At 40.2% G+C, this 15,165-nt stretch overlaps 2 protein-coding genes across 5 annotated transcripts; both read right to left on the bottom strand.

Annotated features, from left to right (window-relative positions):
* Window positions 1-67: 67 nt before the first annotated feature.
* Window positions 68-14,702, bottom strand: LOC102218503 (V-type proton ATPase subunit S1). Its single transcript, XM_005814751.3, has 11 exons — window positions 14,537-14,702; window positions 13,696-13,822; window positions 12,909-12,983; window positions 12,333-12,526; window positions 11,541-11,581; window positions 11,376-11,461; window positions 11,140-11,292; window positions 10,107-10,264; window positions 9,958-10,008; window positions 8,986-9,223; window positions 68-595 (listed from the first exon to the last, which is right to left on the bottom strand). Exons 1-11 carry the CDS (start codon window positions 14,671-14,673, stop codon window positions 386-388), a joined length of 1,470 nt encoding a protein of 489 aa, XP_005814808.2. The 5' UTR covers window positions 14,674-14,702; the 3' UTR covers window positions 68-385.
* On the bottom strand, window positions 1,543-8,244 carry LOC111609249. 4 transcript variants are annotated; one of them, XM_023336559.1, is made up of 2 exons: window positions 3,309-8,244; window positions 1,543-2,679 (listed from the first exon to the last, which is right to left on the bottom strand). In XM_023336559.1, exons 1-2 carry the CDS (start codon window positions 7,794-7,796, stop codon window positions 2,674-2,676), a joined length of 4,494 nt encoding a protein of 1,497 aa, XP_023192327.1. In that variant the 5' UTR covers window positions 7,797-8,244; the 3' UTR covers window positions 1,543-2,673. The 4 variants fall into 3 exon arrangements, with proteins under 4 accessions (XP_023192317.1, XP_023192327.1, XP_023192331.1 ...); XM_023336549.1 differs by having other exon boundaries at window positions 1,543-4,339; window positions 4,754-8,244; XM_023336554.1 differs by having other exon boundaries at window positions 1,543-2,446; window positions 2,536-8,244.
* Window positions 14,703-15,165: the final 463 nt, after the last annotated feature.

A 15,165-nucleotide genomic window follows, 5' to 3' on the forward strand; every position in this document is an offset into this window, starting at 1 on the left:
TTTTAAATTCTTCCACTCTGAACAGGAAGGAACTTTGAGTTTAAAGATGGCCGCCAACCAGGAGTGACACCTTTAGGATGTTTTATTGGAGTCACAGCAACAATACAACAACAATGGAATGTCATGAACATAATCCATAATCCAAGTTTAATGTTTCCAGTAATAATCTCACATATCTACAACAAACCAAATGTAAACTGGAACTTCACAACAATCACAGCAGTAACAATAATAAATAGCATCTTTTATTCCATTTAATAAATAATCAGTAATTATCTCTGGATGTTTCAACCACCTAAACTTTGACTCGTCAGTGCTGGGATTCACATTAAGGTTTCAGTGATGATGATGGAATGGGAGGGCTGGTTGTGGTGGGAGGACTGCGTCACTCCGTCTGGGGCACGGAGATGCCGGGGCTTTTGGGGTCGTCGAAGCGGTCCATGGTGAGCAGCTGCATGATCATGTGCAGGCCGTAGGTCAGAACCAGAACCATGAGCAGGCTGGTCAGCAGGCCCATCCAGATCCCAGCCGAGAAAAACCCCGCGCAGTCGCTGGCGTACGAGAACTCGCTGCCGCTCAAGCTGAAGCCCTGGATCTGGGAAAATATTAAAATAAAATTATAATCACAATCTGTAAAAAGATTGATCTCCCTGAGCTGCTATTGCTGCCTGAAGGTGAGCGCCGCCCTAATCTCCAATCTTCAACGTGAAGCCTTTAAAACCACAAAATTAAATCTGAATATTTTTCTAGAAAACTCTGGTGCTGACCTTTAAGTTTAAGTTATGATACTTCCAGATCTTCAGTTTCTACATATTTAAAGATTCTCAGCCATCCAGGACAAGAAACCCCCCAAAATAAACAATAATAAAAAAGTTTAAAGCAACTTAAGTTATCATTTAAATAACATGACTTGTATTGAAAACCACTGCAATAAATCAATATTTATGAGGAATTTTATTAAGTGGAGTTACTCATTAAAACTTGTTTTTATTTAGAGCCTTATGTTTTTTGTAAAGGTGTAGCAGAGATTAGATCTGTGACTCTGAACTAAACTCGTATCTAAGCAACATTTGAATGTTAGTTTGACTTCTATGGGTCTCACCAGCTTGTTTACTGAGAAAAACACTCCATTGCTACTTACTAGTTATAGTGGCGATTGTTTGTCAAACCAAACATCCAATAAAAAGTTCCAACTGCCACTATGAGGTACTGGGGTCCAGATTCTTCACGCAGGCACAAAAGTTTAATGTCCAAACTTCTTGATTTTCTTGGTTGCTTTTATTTTCCTTTTCAGCAAAACACTTATAACATTCAAACTTTCCTTTGTTACTCCTATCTACTTCTGTCTCTGGTGCCCTGTTGCACTGGTGCTCTGGTAAAAACCATAGGCCCCAAACCCATATGCCTACTTGTCTCTACCAGGCCCCTACACTTATAGAAAAAATGGACTGATCCACCACACTTCCTGTCTTCAGAAATCAAATAAATAAGAACAAATAATAAAAACAAAAGATAAATAGAATTGACAATTATTAACCTGCAAATAATACAAAAAACTAGAAATGTAAAAAATAAACTAACAAAATTCAGATGCATAAAGAAATAAAGAATAAATAGCTCCAACACTCCGGCCCCTAATTGGGAATACTGTCACAATTACTTAAAAGGAAAAAAGGAGCTATTCCCTCAAACATCTCCTTAATTCCTCAGGGTGATGCTTCCAGCAGCAAAAGAAGTTTGGTCACAGGTCTTTCCAAAACACTGGTCTTGGTTTGTAATCGCACAGAACGCACCAAGCCTTTTGCGTCCTGGTTTACACTCAAGACTTTGGCCATCATCCACGATCCTCTTGGGGCTGTAGAGTCTGCAATTAAGACAACATCTCCAGGAGTGAGACATCTTTTAGTTCTTGTCCATTTTTGTCTTTCCTGCATCAAAGGTAAATACTCAGAAAGCCATCTTTTCCAGAACAGCTCTGCCATGTATTGTACCTGTTTCCACCTTTTCCTGACATACAGATCCTTTTGGTTGAACAGTCCTGGTGGCAAAACTGGTTTGTTTTTCAGCAACAACAAATGGTTGGGTGTGAGTGACTCAAGATCATTTGAGTCATCTGAAACTTTGGTAATAGGTCTGTTGTTTAATATGGCTTCAACTTCACAAAAGATTGTTTGAAGTCCTTCATCATCCAAAACTTGTTCTTTAAGAACTGAGACTAAAATGCTTCTTATGGAACGAAGCAGACGCTCCCAAACTCCACCTTGGTGAGAGGCTGCTGGGATGTTAAAGTTCCATTTGATTCCATCATGCACAAAAGCATTTTGAATTTTAGCATGGTTCAGTTCAGCCAAACTCTCTTTCAGCTCTCGATTTGCACCAACAAAATTTGTGGCATTATCAGATCTGATGGTGGAAACTGGGCCTCTTCTACAGATGAACCTGCGAACTGCATTTATACAGGAATCTGTATCGAGGGTGTATGCAATTTCCAGATGTACTGCACGGCTGGTGAAACAAGTGAACAGAACTCCATACCTTTTCAGGAGACTTCGTCCTCTTTTAACACTTATAGGACCAAAATAATCCACTCCAACATTTGTGAAGGGAGCAGTGGCTGGCAGAACTCTTTCTTCTGGCAGATCTGCCATCTTTTGTTCAATAAACTTTCCTCTGTTACGTCTGCAAACAACACAATGAGAAATTATTTTTCTGGCAGCTGAATTAGCATTTATTATCCAGTATTTTTGTCTTAACCTTGACAGCATATGAGCTCTTCCTGCATGTCCCAACTGTTGATGAATATGGTGTAAAATGAGGGTAGACATATACATATCCTTTGTCAAAATTACAGGATGCTTTGCTTCTACAGGCATGGCTGTTTTATTCAACCTGCCACCCACTCTGAGGACCCCAGCATCCAATACTGGGTCAAGTTTGTAGAGAGAACTTCTCTTGGATACTGTTTTAAGGCCACTAGTGATTAAAGCTATTTCAGTTGTAAATTTCTGTTGTTGTGCAAACTGAATAATAGATAGTTCTGCCTTGGCCAAGTCTTCAGGAGTCAGATTTTCTTTCTTTAGAGTGGTCTTGAACCTTTCCATCTGCTTTTCCAGTTCCTTCTTTTGGTTTTCTGGATCATTTTTATTCAGGTTTGCAGCAGCAAACTCTTTCCTTTTCTGTTGCAGCAACATCAGGATGTTTTTCAACTTTAAAAACCAAGCAACAGAGGTTTTAAGCTTTGTCCAAGCTGAAAAATAATGAATCAGATAGTTTGTAGCATTTTGTGATTCATTCACAATAACACTCACTGTTAGGTCCCTTTTGACTTCTGGGTCATCTGCAGGAATTACATGGTGATCCACCTCCAGTTTAGGCCATTCCTCTTCTGATCTGTGGAGAAATTCAGGCCCATTTATCCATCTCTTGCATTTGAGGAACTCCTCAGCTTTCATGCCTCTGGATGCATCATCTGCAGGATTCTCCTTGGAGGAAACATATCTCCACTGATTCACATCTGTTGCCTCTCGGATGACAGAGATCCTGTTTGCAACAAAGGTGTGAAATCTTCTGGTTTCACTGGAGATGTACTTTAGTACAGTTGTACTATCAGTCCAGAAAACAGGTTTTTCTAACTGTATTTGCAGCTCTTTTTGCAGCAATTTATTCACTCGGACAGCCAGAACAGCAGCTGTCAATTCCAACCTGGGGATTGTGGTTTGCTTCATAGGAGCAACTCTTGCTTTTCCTAAAATGAAAGTAACATGTGAGATGTTATTCTTTTCCAGTTTTAAATATGACACTGTTCCATAGCCATCTTGACTTGCGTCAGAGAAATGATGAAGTTGTGCTTTGTCTGGTTTTCTGATGCAGCTTGGTTTGATGCAACGGTCCACTTTAAAACTGGATATCAGCTGGAGATCCTTCAGCCAATCAAGCCACTTCCTAGAAATGGAGTGGGGAATAACTTCGTCCCACTTCAAATTTTGTCGACAAAGTTCTTGTAGCAACAGTTTAGCTGGCATACTGAAGGGAGCCAGGATTCCCAAAGGATCATACAATGAGCTGACCACAGACAAAATGCCCCTTCTGGTGTGTGGGCGGTCCTGTGCAGACATTCTGAACTTGAACTCATCTGTTTCAATGCTCCACTGTAAACCCAGTACTCTCTCAACTGGAAGTTGATCTTTGTCCAAATCCAAATTCTTAATTTCTTTTGCTCTCCTTTCCTCTGGGATTGACATGAGCACCGTGCGACTGTTGCTGACCCATTTTGAAAGCATGAATCCTCCTTTAGAGCAGAGCTCTGTCAGCCTCTTCACCATCTGCACTGCATCTTCTTCTGTGGGAACAGATTTTAAACAGTCATCCACATAAAAGTTATTTTTGATTGTATCAATCACTTCAGCTGGAAACTGTTGTGCGTTATCATCAGCAGTTCTTTGCAGAGCATAATTTGCACAGCTGGGTGAAGACACTGCTCCAAATAAATGAACCAACATCCTGAACTCCTGTGCAGGTTTTGAAGCGTCACCATGATGCCACCACAGGAAACGGAGAAAGTTGACATGTTTTTCAGAGACATAAACTTGGTGAAACATAGCATCAATGTCGGCCATTAGTGCAACAGGTTCTTTTCTAAATCTGATGAGAACTCCAACCAGAGAGTTTGTGAGGTCAGGTCCTTGTAGAAGCTGACAGTTCAGTGATGCTCCTTTATAAGTTGATCCACAATCAAATACAACTCTTAACTTGCCTTTTGTGGGATGATGCACTCCATGATGAGGAATGTACCACAGTTGTCCATCACCTTTCTGTAGCTCATCTGCTGGTACGGCTTCAGCATGTCCTTGTTGCAGCATGTTGTTTACACAGGCAGTATATTCCTCTTTGTACTGAGCATCCTTTTCAAATCTCCTCCTGAGACTCTGGAGGCGCTGCTCTGCAACACAGATGTTATTTGGCAAGCTGGGACTTTCACTCCTGAAAGGTAAGTCAATATGATAATGACTTTCAATAAGTTTTGTTGAGTTATTAACAATGTTCATGAAATGCAGATCCTCTCTGGACATTTCAGTTTTCTCCTCTGAGGATCTTTCGTTAAAATCATGATTGTACTGTTTAACCAGCATTTCTTTAAGATGCTCAACAGAGATCCTGTTGGCTGTTACAGTAGTGCAGACATTTTTATTTCTGTTGTTGCTTCTAGTGCGTAGAGGACCATTTATGACCCAGCCAACTTTAGTTTTTACAGCATAAGGCCCACCATCCACACTGTTTATCACCTCCCAGGGCTCTAAAACATTTGAAGCATCAGTTCCTATCAGTAGTTCCACATCTGCATTGATGTTATGAAGATTAACAGGTTTAAGATGAGGCCACTGATCAATGTCCTTTTGCTGGGGAATATTCAATGTAGAAACTGGCATGGTACTTTGAGTCAAAACATCTGGCAACGCTATGAAGTCATTTGTTTTCAATTCAGAGACTTCCAAACCAGACAAAACTTGTACATTAACAATCTTATTTTGATTCATTGTTCTCAGCAGAATATTTGTCCTTTTGCCCTTTAAGTTCAGACTTTTTGCCAGAGTTTCTGTACAGAACGTACCTGAACTTCCTGGATCAAGAAATGCATATGTTTGTACAACTTTGTTGCTCTTTTGACTTTTAACTTTAACTGCAACAATAGAAAAAACAGCATCATCATTATGACTGGCCCCAATATGCCCACATGTTTGAGTGGTTGCAGTTGAAAAGTTGACATGAGACCTTGTTGTCTGTTGGGTTTGTTCTGAAGAGGCTCCTGGCTCCTTTTGCTCTATATGAAGAACCTCTGGATGCTTTTGGTGACACACGTTGCAATCCAAACGACTCCTGCAGTCTTTGCTTGTGTGACCAACTTTCAGACAACCAAAACAAATCCCCTTTTGTTTAATGAAGGTCAACTTGTCCCGATGCATTTTAGCTTTAAACTGCATACAGTTTTCCAATAGATGATTTCTCTGTAAACAAAACAAGCAGCTGTGAAGAACAGTAGACTTGATCTTGTTTTCAGTTGAGTGAGTTCTGGCTTCTGGAATTGTGCTGACATTAGTGGCAAAACTGCTTCCTTTTTTCCTTTGCTTGCTGGAACTTGAAACTTTAGAGTTGCCCCCAGTTTGTGGGTCTTGGATGTTGCCAAACACTGGATCTGATGCTATTTTTACTTCTTTTATTATAAAAGCAACCAGATCAGTAAACAATGCTCGGTGGCCATTTTGTTCCTGCAGCTCATAAGCAGTAACTCTCCATTTTTCCCTCAGTTTGTATGGAAGTTTCAGGACGATCGTTCTCATATTTGAAGGTAAGTCCAATTCTTTCATATAAACAATTTGTTGTGTTAAATTTGAACATCCTTGAAGGAAAAGAGAGAATGACTGAAGACTTTTCACATCATCACCTTTTATTGGTGTCCAACTCATAATTTTCTCCATATATGCAGAAGCAATTTTATTTTCATTTCCAAAATGTTCTTCAAGAAGATATTTGGCTTTGGAATAACCTTGATCAGGAGGTAAGTGCTGACAACTATGCACCAAATCTTTAGGCTGCCCCCTAGTGAACTGCTCTAAGAAGTGCAAACAGTCGTTCCAGTTGTCAGTTTTAGCTTCCACTCCGTTTTCAAAGGCGTTCATAAATGATCTGTACTGCAGGGGGTCACCATCAAACACAGGGATGTTTCTGGATGGGAGAACAGACGATAAGTTTTGTTTTACAAGCAAGGCAGTTATGTCATTTTGTCTCTGCATGATGTTCACAATATCATTCTGACAGTTCTCAGTCAAAGAGGGAGATTGCAATTGCTGTATTGCTTGAGTTGAAGAATCAACTTTTACTCTCATCTGATCCATTTGAAGTTGTTTCTGCCTCTGTTTAGGTCTGACGACAGGAGAGTCAGATGAAAAATTTGCTCTTTCTTTCGGAACAAACTCATCAGCGCCAGGATTTAGCAGAGGCGTGTCCTTTACTTGGGCTCTTTCAAAATAAGAGTTCATTCCATCAGATCGTTGAGAACTAGCAACTGAGTTTATGTTCAAAACATGAAGTTTTGCATTAGTTGCTGCCAACTCTGTTTCCAAGTCAAATTTTTCCTTCTCTTTTCTCAGTTTTTCCTTTTCTTTTCTCAGTTTTTCCTCTTGAGCTTCGATCAGATGTTTTTTGTCCAACGCGGCCAATCTCTCCATGAGCGCTGCCTTTTCAGCCGCAGCTTTAATGCGTGCAGAAGAGGTAGATGAAGTCCGAGACTGCTGTGAAGATGTTTTTGAACGTGGCTTTACACTTGAAATATTAGAGACACTGTCTTCAGGATTTATTTCATCCAGATCTGCAACCTGATCATCATCAACATTATTTTTCCGTTCAGTATATGAATCTCCTGCTTCATGCAACCAAACCTTTACATTGTCCATAAAATCAGAGAATGTCGTCACCTTGGACTGAAAATACACAGATTGCCTTTTCACTTCTTCTTCTGGTAATGGCAAGCTTAAAAAGGATTCATGTAAATCGGTTGCATCTTGATAACATTTAATAAACTTGACAAAGTCAGAAGACACTTTCTTAACATTTTCTTGTGACGTCATTAATGCGGAAATTTTCTCCACTAATTTTGAAGCTTGTTGACACTTTAAACTTCGTTTTTCTTGACATGTTTTTATGTAAAACTCCAAACCCTTTGGTGTGAATTTGATGTTTCTTTTCTCTCGCGACATCTGAGTGTCATCCTCTTTGCTCTTTATGCTCTTTACATCAGACATTTTTAGCGATTCTTTGAATTATTTCAAACATTTAAAAGCAGCATAATCCACAAGGAATCCACAGGACAAAGCACAAACGTGTCTCTTTGTTTAAAGAGGTTGATTCGTGTGAACAAACATTTCCATGATGGGCGTCGGCACACGTCTTTATCCAATTAAGCGTCAACTTGTCACATCAAACTCATCTCATCAGTCTTTGCAGTGAAATAATGTCTTTAAACTCCAATAGTTTCACCGTTTTCCTTTACGGCTTGAACAATATTGCCACGTACCAGCTTGATGAATGAGTGACGTGTCGATCCAGGCCTGACGCTTGATTTCAACGACGATCCAAAACTTTTTGTTTGATGGTAATCCTTGAGATCCATACATCCAACATGTCCATTAATGCGGGATTATTCCTTTTAGTCCACGAGTTGGTTCCTTACTTGATCCATGGGGAGGTTTTTACTTGATATAGTGGCGATTGTTTGTCAAACCAAACATCCAATAAAAAGTTCCAACTGCCACTATGAGGTACTGGGGTCCAGATTCTTCACGCAGGCACAAAAGTTTAATGTCCAAACTTCTTGATTTTCTTGGTTGCTTTTATTTTCCTTTTCAGCAAAACACTTATAACATTCAAACTTTCCTTTGTTACTCCTATCTACTTCTGTCTCTGGTGCCCTGTTGCACTGGTGCTCTGGTAAAAACCATAGGCCCCAAACCCATATGCCTACTTGTCTCTACCAGGCCCCTACACTTATAGAAAAAATGGACTGATCCACCACACTTCCTGTCTTCAGAAATCAAATAAATAAGAACAAATAATAAAAACAAAAGATAAATAGAATTGACAATTATTAACCTGCAAATAATACAAAAAACTAGAAATGTAAAAAATAAACTAACAAAATTCAGATGCATAAAGAAATAAAGAATAAATAGCTCCAACACTAGTCATTTTTGATGGTGCAGCTTGAACACACACAAAGAATTAAACCACATTTTACTGTAACTTTGCCGACCCCCCCAAAAACTTTATGGTTTATGGTCCCCCAATAATGAGATGGGATTTACGGCCTCAGGTAAGAGGTTAGCATTTGTGCTAAATAAATGTAATAATTGTGAATAGTGAGTTGATGTTTCTGTATTCTGTAGCATTGATGGAAACGTTTGGGAATCTGCGGCCAAACCGACTGAAACTCACCTGAAAGTCGTCGAAGGAGACCCTCCACTGGTTGGCCGGGTCTTTGGCGGAGCGCGGGACGAGCAGCGGCCAGCGGAAGCTGCTGACGGACTTGCAGCGGTAGGAGTACTCAGCCGGGGCGTAGATGTTCCTGCTGCCGTTGAACGTGGCTTTGGTGCCGTCGTACTCCAGCTCCACGGCGTCCAGAGTGAACCAGCGGCGCGCCGACACCGTGTAATGGCGCTGGCTCATGACGAAGCTGGAACCAACCGCAAAACGCGTTTAAAAAAAAACAAGCAAAAAAACAAAATAAAGAATAAAACACAGGCGATCTCAGTCGGGCTGTAACGATTCATCGAATGAGTGGAGAGACTCAGTTATTAAAATTCCTCAAATCAAATAATGCGCCTCGAAGCGTCGTAATTACGTTTTGCTACGTAGCGCCGTGTGTTCCGGCCCGATACGTGCTGCGTGACGCCCTCACTTCCGCCAATGAGTCGCTGATGAATGCTAACTGCTATTAGCATAGCAGAGAGCTTTTCCCCGGACATGTTCGGGTTTTCATCGTTTTTCGGGGAACATCGACAAATGTGAGCATGTGGTAAAAGAAATACTTCCAGGGAATGCATTTCTGTTTCTTTTTTAATGTCATTGTAATTATAAAAATTGTTTATGATTTAAAGAGAATAACAATAAAAATGGTTTAACCGCATTTTGCAAAACTGAGTCAAATGTAACCTTGTACAATAATATACATGAGGAAAGAACTTATTAAAAAATGTTTCCCATCCGTAATCAGATGAACACATTTAGCTAATGTCATAAAATGTGAGATTAAATTTTGTCCTGCTGTGATGAATCCACCAGAGGACGCTATAATCGCGATTTATTGCAGCAGTATTTTATTTTTTAAAATATTTTATAAGACCAATTGTCATAATAATCAGTAGATGGAAAATAATCGTTTACATCACAGCCCGGTGAAACACTTACATCAGCTTGAAGCTGCGGTGGGCGAGGACGTTTTCATAGTTCAGAACCAACCTGGAAAGAAATCAAGCAGGAATGAAGGAAGCGTCCGGCTGGAAGCTCCTCCATCGCCTCCGTTTTAGCTGCTAAACCTAAAATTCAGCCTTTTCCACCTCGATTTGCTCTGGTCGCAGTCGGAGCCGTGTAGCTTGGGGCTAACTCCCTCTCCGAAGGTGGCTGGCGTCAGGTCGTGCTCCTCCCAGTGGTTGTTCCGCAGAATGCTCACCGTCAGGCCTTTGGCCCACAGCATCATGCAGGTTTTGTCGTCCTCCTGCAGAAAACAAAGCAGAAAACTGAAGCGATTCATCAAATTCATCAATTATTGAAATAACTGTCAACTAATTTAGTAACCAATTAATAGTTAAATGGAGTAAAATGACAAAAAAGGCAATTGTTATTCTGAGTTGTAATTAAGCCAAAACTGAGCAAAAAATTTGCATACAAGATAAAAAACTTCTTTGTCTATAAATCTGTTCTACCCAGAACTTTTCATGCAGCAGAGTTCTGGCTTCACCTGATTCAAACTCTCAAGTTATTAAAATAAATAATCTCTGTTTAATTAAAGTAAAATAAGAATAGTTTAATGAGATGTTTGTTGTAGATTTGTGCCTTCAGAAAGTATAGAAACACGGTGGCGGCCGCATCATGCTGTGGGTTGCTAGTAAAAGGACTCCGATCAAGGGTGCCCAAAATCAGAAAATTTAAACTACTGGCCTGCTAAATTAAAAATGCAAAAATTGTTTAATGTTTTAATTATTATTTTTTGTTTGTTTTTCCTGCTTAACAATAAAACAGATTTTTATAAAAAAATATTTATATTATTAAAGAACCAAACCATAAAAAGAATGATTTCCAAATTTATTGTTTCTGTTTTGTTGGCCAAATTTGTACCATTCTTGACTTGTTTTCAGGGGCCAAACAAATCCATTTCAAGGACCACAAATGGCCCCTGGGCCACACTTTGGACCCCCTGACAGACAGATCTAATTCCCTGGACTAAAGTTTGTTTTGTTTAACACATAAAACCTCAAGTTTTGTAGATGAAATGTGACAAAATGTGAAAACTTCTGAATGATTATAACCATTCAACGGAAATTTTTTAATTCTGTACTGTCCCTTTAAGCCAGAGAAAGACAGAAAAAGCACCTTAAACTCCACAGGAGGGTAGACTCCGGGCCGCTCCTTGACGCGCTGCTGGCGCTCCCGGTCCCTCCACCGGTCCCTGTATCCGCCTCTGGACTGCAGCAGGGAGCGTCCTCCACCAAGCCCCGCCTCCAGAGACATGGACGCCGCTTCCTTCTGCCGACAGGAACAAAACAGGAGGAACGGGTTGGGCCAAACCTCATGAAGATCAGCGTTCACCATCACCACGGCGGGCTCACCCTGGAGGGCTGCAGGCCGGTATAAACGGCCGTGAAGGGGATGGACTGGGACTTCATGATGCTCATCACCTGACCCATGACCTCATCTAAACAAAGACGGATAAATGTGTCAAAAACATATCAATTTGATGCTTTGATGAATGAAAACTGACCACAAGGTCTCACCGTTTCCACTGAGAATGTCTTTAGCAGACAGCAGATCTGACCTGCAACACAATCCGGTGAGAAAACAGTGAGATCCGGCTGGGAGGATGGAAAGTTATCAATTAATTATCTAGAGTTAATTTTCTTATCAATCGACTAACAGTTCATAAGCAGACATTTTATATAAAAAAAAAAACAACAACCGAGTTTTCTCTTGTATCAAGAGGGCCGAGCGACTTATAACACGAAGGGCTAAATTTTTCATTTTCTATCATTATATTTGAACATTACTTTGTCAGATATGTTAAATACTGACTGCATAAACAGAAAATTGTGTTATTCTCACATTATTATACTTGGAAAAATCTCAAACTCAACCGTGAAATGTTAAATTTTTCTGCATTGTGTTCTCCGTTTTTCTGTCATCACCACATCCTCCCTTCGAAGCATGTCAGTATTTTAGACCGATAAATTCACGCTGCTCCGCCATTCAGCTCGACTGAATGAGATATTATAAAGGTGATAATATAAGGAGTTTTGTCGAGTGTTTATGTTTCAAAGGAAGAACCGCATAAAGTACATTTTTCATCCGGCACCGGACTCCGTTTGGACCGTTTCTCTTTGCTGAGCTGGGATATTACCGCCATCTTTAATTTTTGTTATCAACAGGGCGCCCTCTGCTGGATAGCGGCCGCACTACAACACTGAAAGAAGGTCTAAAAGGAGTTATTAGTTAATCGAATGGAAATAATTTTAATCTAATAATCCATTAATCGTACGTAGATGAATTGTTTGCATGCTACACCAGCTCACCCGGTCCCATACGGCAGCCTGAACACCAGCAGAGCCGGAGACGAGGCGTTCAGTCTCAGCTGGCTCAGCGTCTCCGGGTCCATGTACAGAGGGGACGTTTCCAATTGGTCCTGAAGCTGACCAATCACAGCGTTGGAGGCGGGCCAAGACACCGCAGGAAGAACCAGAGAAGAAGAGGAGGCCTGAAGCGCTCCCTGGGACAGATCAGAGAAATAAATAAAGACAAGGGATGAAATGAATATTATTCTTTATAGCAAGGATGTCCAAAGTGGGGTTCTGGGGATATTTGCGGCCATTTAACTGATTTTGTGAAGCCCCTAACTTCAATTCAAGAATAGTCCAAATCTCTCCCGATAGCCCAGCCTATCCAGTTAACTTCCTGTTCTAAATTGGATCTTTAACAATTATGTTTTTATTCTTTAATTCATTTTAGAACAAAAATGTTTAATGATAATTTATCTGAAGAAAGACCATATTCAGCATAGATTATATGCTTTGTTTACTGAACCATGATATAAAAACTGAGGTATATTTCTCATATACTACCACCCTGAGTGTCTGACTGTAATATTTTACCTCAAGATTAGGAAAAACACCATCTTGCTTGTTTCCAAAGGCTCCTCCATACATGGTAAAATCTTCAATACTCATCTAGAGAACAAAAACAGAAAACAGAGGTTAGGGAGACAAGAAAGCCAAACAAGAAATGTATTGACTGAAGCTTTGGGCCCAGACACGAGGAAAGAACCATCAGGACAACATTTCTCCTGTGTCTGTGTTATGCACAAACACACTCAAACCTACGGAGAATTTAGAGAGACCAATTAACCTAACAGTCATGTTTTTGATTTAATTATCAACAACTGATAATTAAATTTACATTCACCGCATTTGAAAAATACTTTATTTCTCCCAAAGGAAAATTAAAACTTGTCTTAAGTCATATCATCCAAGTATCTTTAAAGAGTCGATGCTGTTGGCAGACAGGATCTCCAGTAGCAGTCAGTCTTGCAACTAATCAGAAGACTCCTCTGAGCAAAGACTGTTAGCATCAGATGCTAACAGCTCAGTATCTGGGCAGCACAGACAATATTCCACAATAACATGTCCTGGATCAGTGGCTAGCTAGCTCTGCTAATCCGCCTCATTTGCTTTTGCCGCCCCTCTTTAAATCTCTGAGTTAAACTTTAACTAATAGGTTAAATTAAAAGAATAATCCCCATGTGAATCTAACGGAGAAAGGCCGTATTTTATTTTACAGCATTAATCATTTTATTTTTGGTTCTTTTTCAGTAAATTAAGCGTTGTTAATTTGTGTGCGTTCTCATAGAGGGGGGAACTGTTAAGCGTCTGTGTTTTGTACCTTATCCTGAAGGAACAGCACCAGGTTTCGGGGCCCGACGTTCAGAGTCTTCTCCAGGTAGGAGGAGAGCTGCTGGTGCCCAACGATGTGACCTGCAGTGGGTGGAGCCTGCCGAGGGATGGAGACCCTTCAAAAAAAAGGAAACATCAAGCAGGTGGACAACCAGAAACTAACTAAGACATATAAATATCTGATTATATGGAAAAAAACATGACTTGCAGGCTCATAATTTAGCTGGAATATTTTCCAGAAGCTGAACAAATAAATGTAAATATCTTCAGAACAGCTGTAATGTATGACTATTGTCCTGTTTTATTATTTTAATTACATTTTTAATGTACTAATTATGTAAATGTTCTTCTTTGATGATTTTATTTGGTGTTCGGTTTGTAATTTTGCTTGATTCCTATGAAGGAATCAAGGAATCCTATTTGAATGTTTAGATTATCTGAGGCAGATAGTAACTAGTTATTTACGATTAAAGCTCAACATTGTAACAACATTAAATATAATTTTATATAATCCAATAGTCTACTTTTATGTATACACATTCGTCAATCTTAAAAGCGTATTTATTTAATTGAAAACTGATATTGAAGATGATTAGAGCCAATGGAAAAAAATATTTTAATTTGTTTTTTTCTTAGTGGCCCTCATCCTCTTCCGTAGGCTGAGGTGACACTAAACGCATAAATGAAATAATGCGCGATCATTTTAGTTAAATTGAGACCAAATTTTGACATCACAGCTAACATTTCTCCTCCTCCGACATCAATACACTGCTAACGGTTAGCGGACAGTCCAAGCCCCGGTAGAACCCCGAACCCTGGGGCCCACTCACCCTTCACTGGTCCATATGATGACCGGGACCTGCTCATCGCACTGCACCGTGATGAGAACACTGAACACGGCCAGAAACACGGCCATGGACCCGGGAATCCGCTGGAGGAAGAGGCTCGCTGTCCCTGACGACGCCATCTTTCCTCCGATATGACAGCAGGTGCCGAACGTGACGTAAAGGAGATCACGTGACTCCTGAGGAGCATCTCTGCAGGAGTGCGCTAGAGTCCGGTGTCTTATGGCAAAACAACTTAACACATAATCATCCAGCCATTTTCTAACATCCTTGTCCCTAGTGGGGTCGGGAGGGTTGGTATCATACATGCACAAACACAGAATTTAGAGAGACCCATTAACCTGACAGTCATGTTTTTGGACTGTGGGAGGAACCCGGAGAACCCGGAGAGAACCCACCATGTACAGGGAGAACATGTAAACTCCATGCAGAAAGACCCCAGGCCGGGGGAATAGAACCTTTTCTCTGGTTAACTTTGTTTAAGCTTTCCTTCAACTAAAAGAGTGACACATAAGTAACTAAGATAAGTTATAAGCTAAACTATATTATATTAGGCTGGAGGCCTGGCTTAGTGTCTACACATATTTAAAGTATTTTCTGTGTTTTTGTTCAGT

Source organism: Xiphophorus maculatus, chromosome 1 (assembly GCF_002775205.1).
Source record: "Xiphophorus maculatus strain JP 163 A chromosome 1, X_maculatus-5.0-male, whole genome shotgun sequence".
Lineage (NCBI taxonomy): Eukaryota > Metazoa > Chordata > Actinopteri > Cyprinodontiformes > Poeciliidae > Xiphophorus > Xiphophorus maculatus.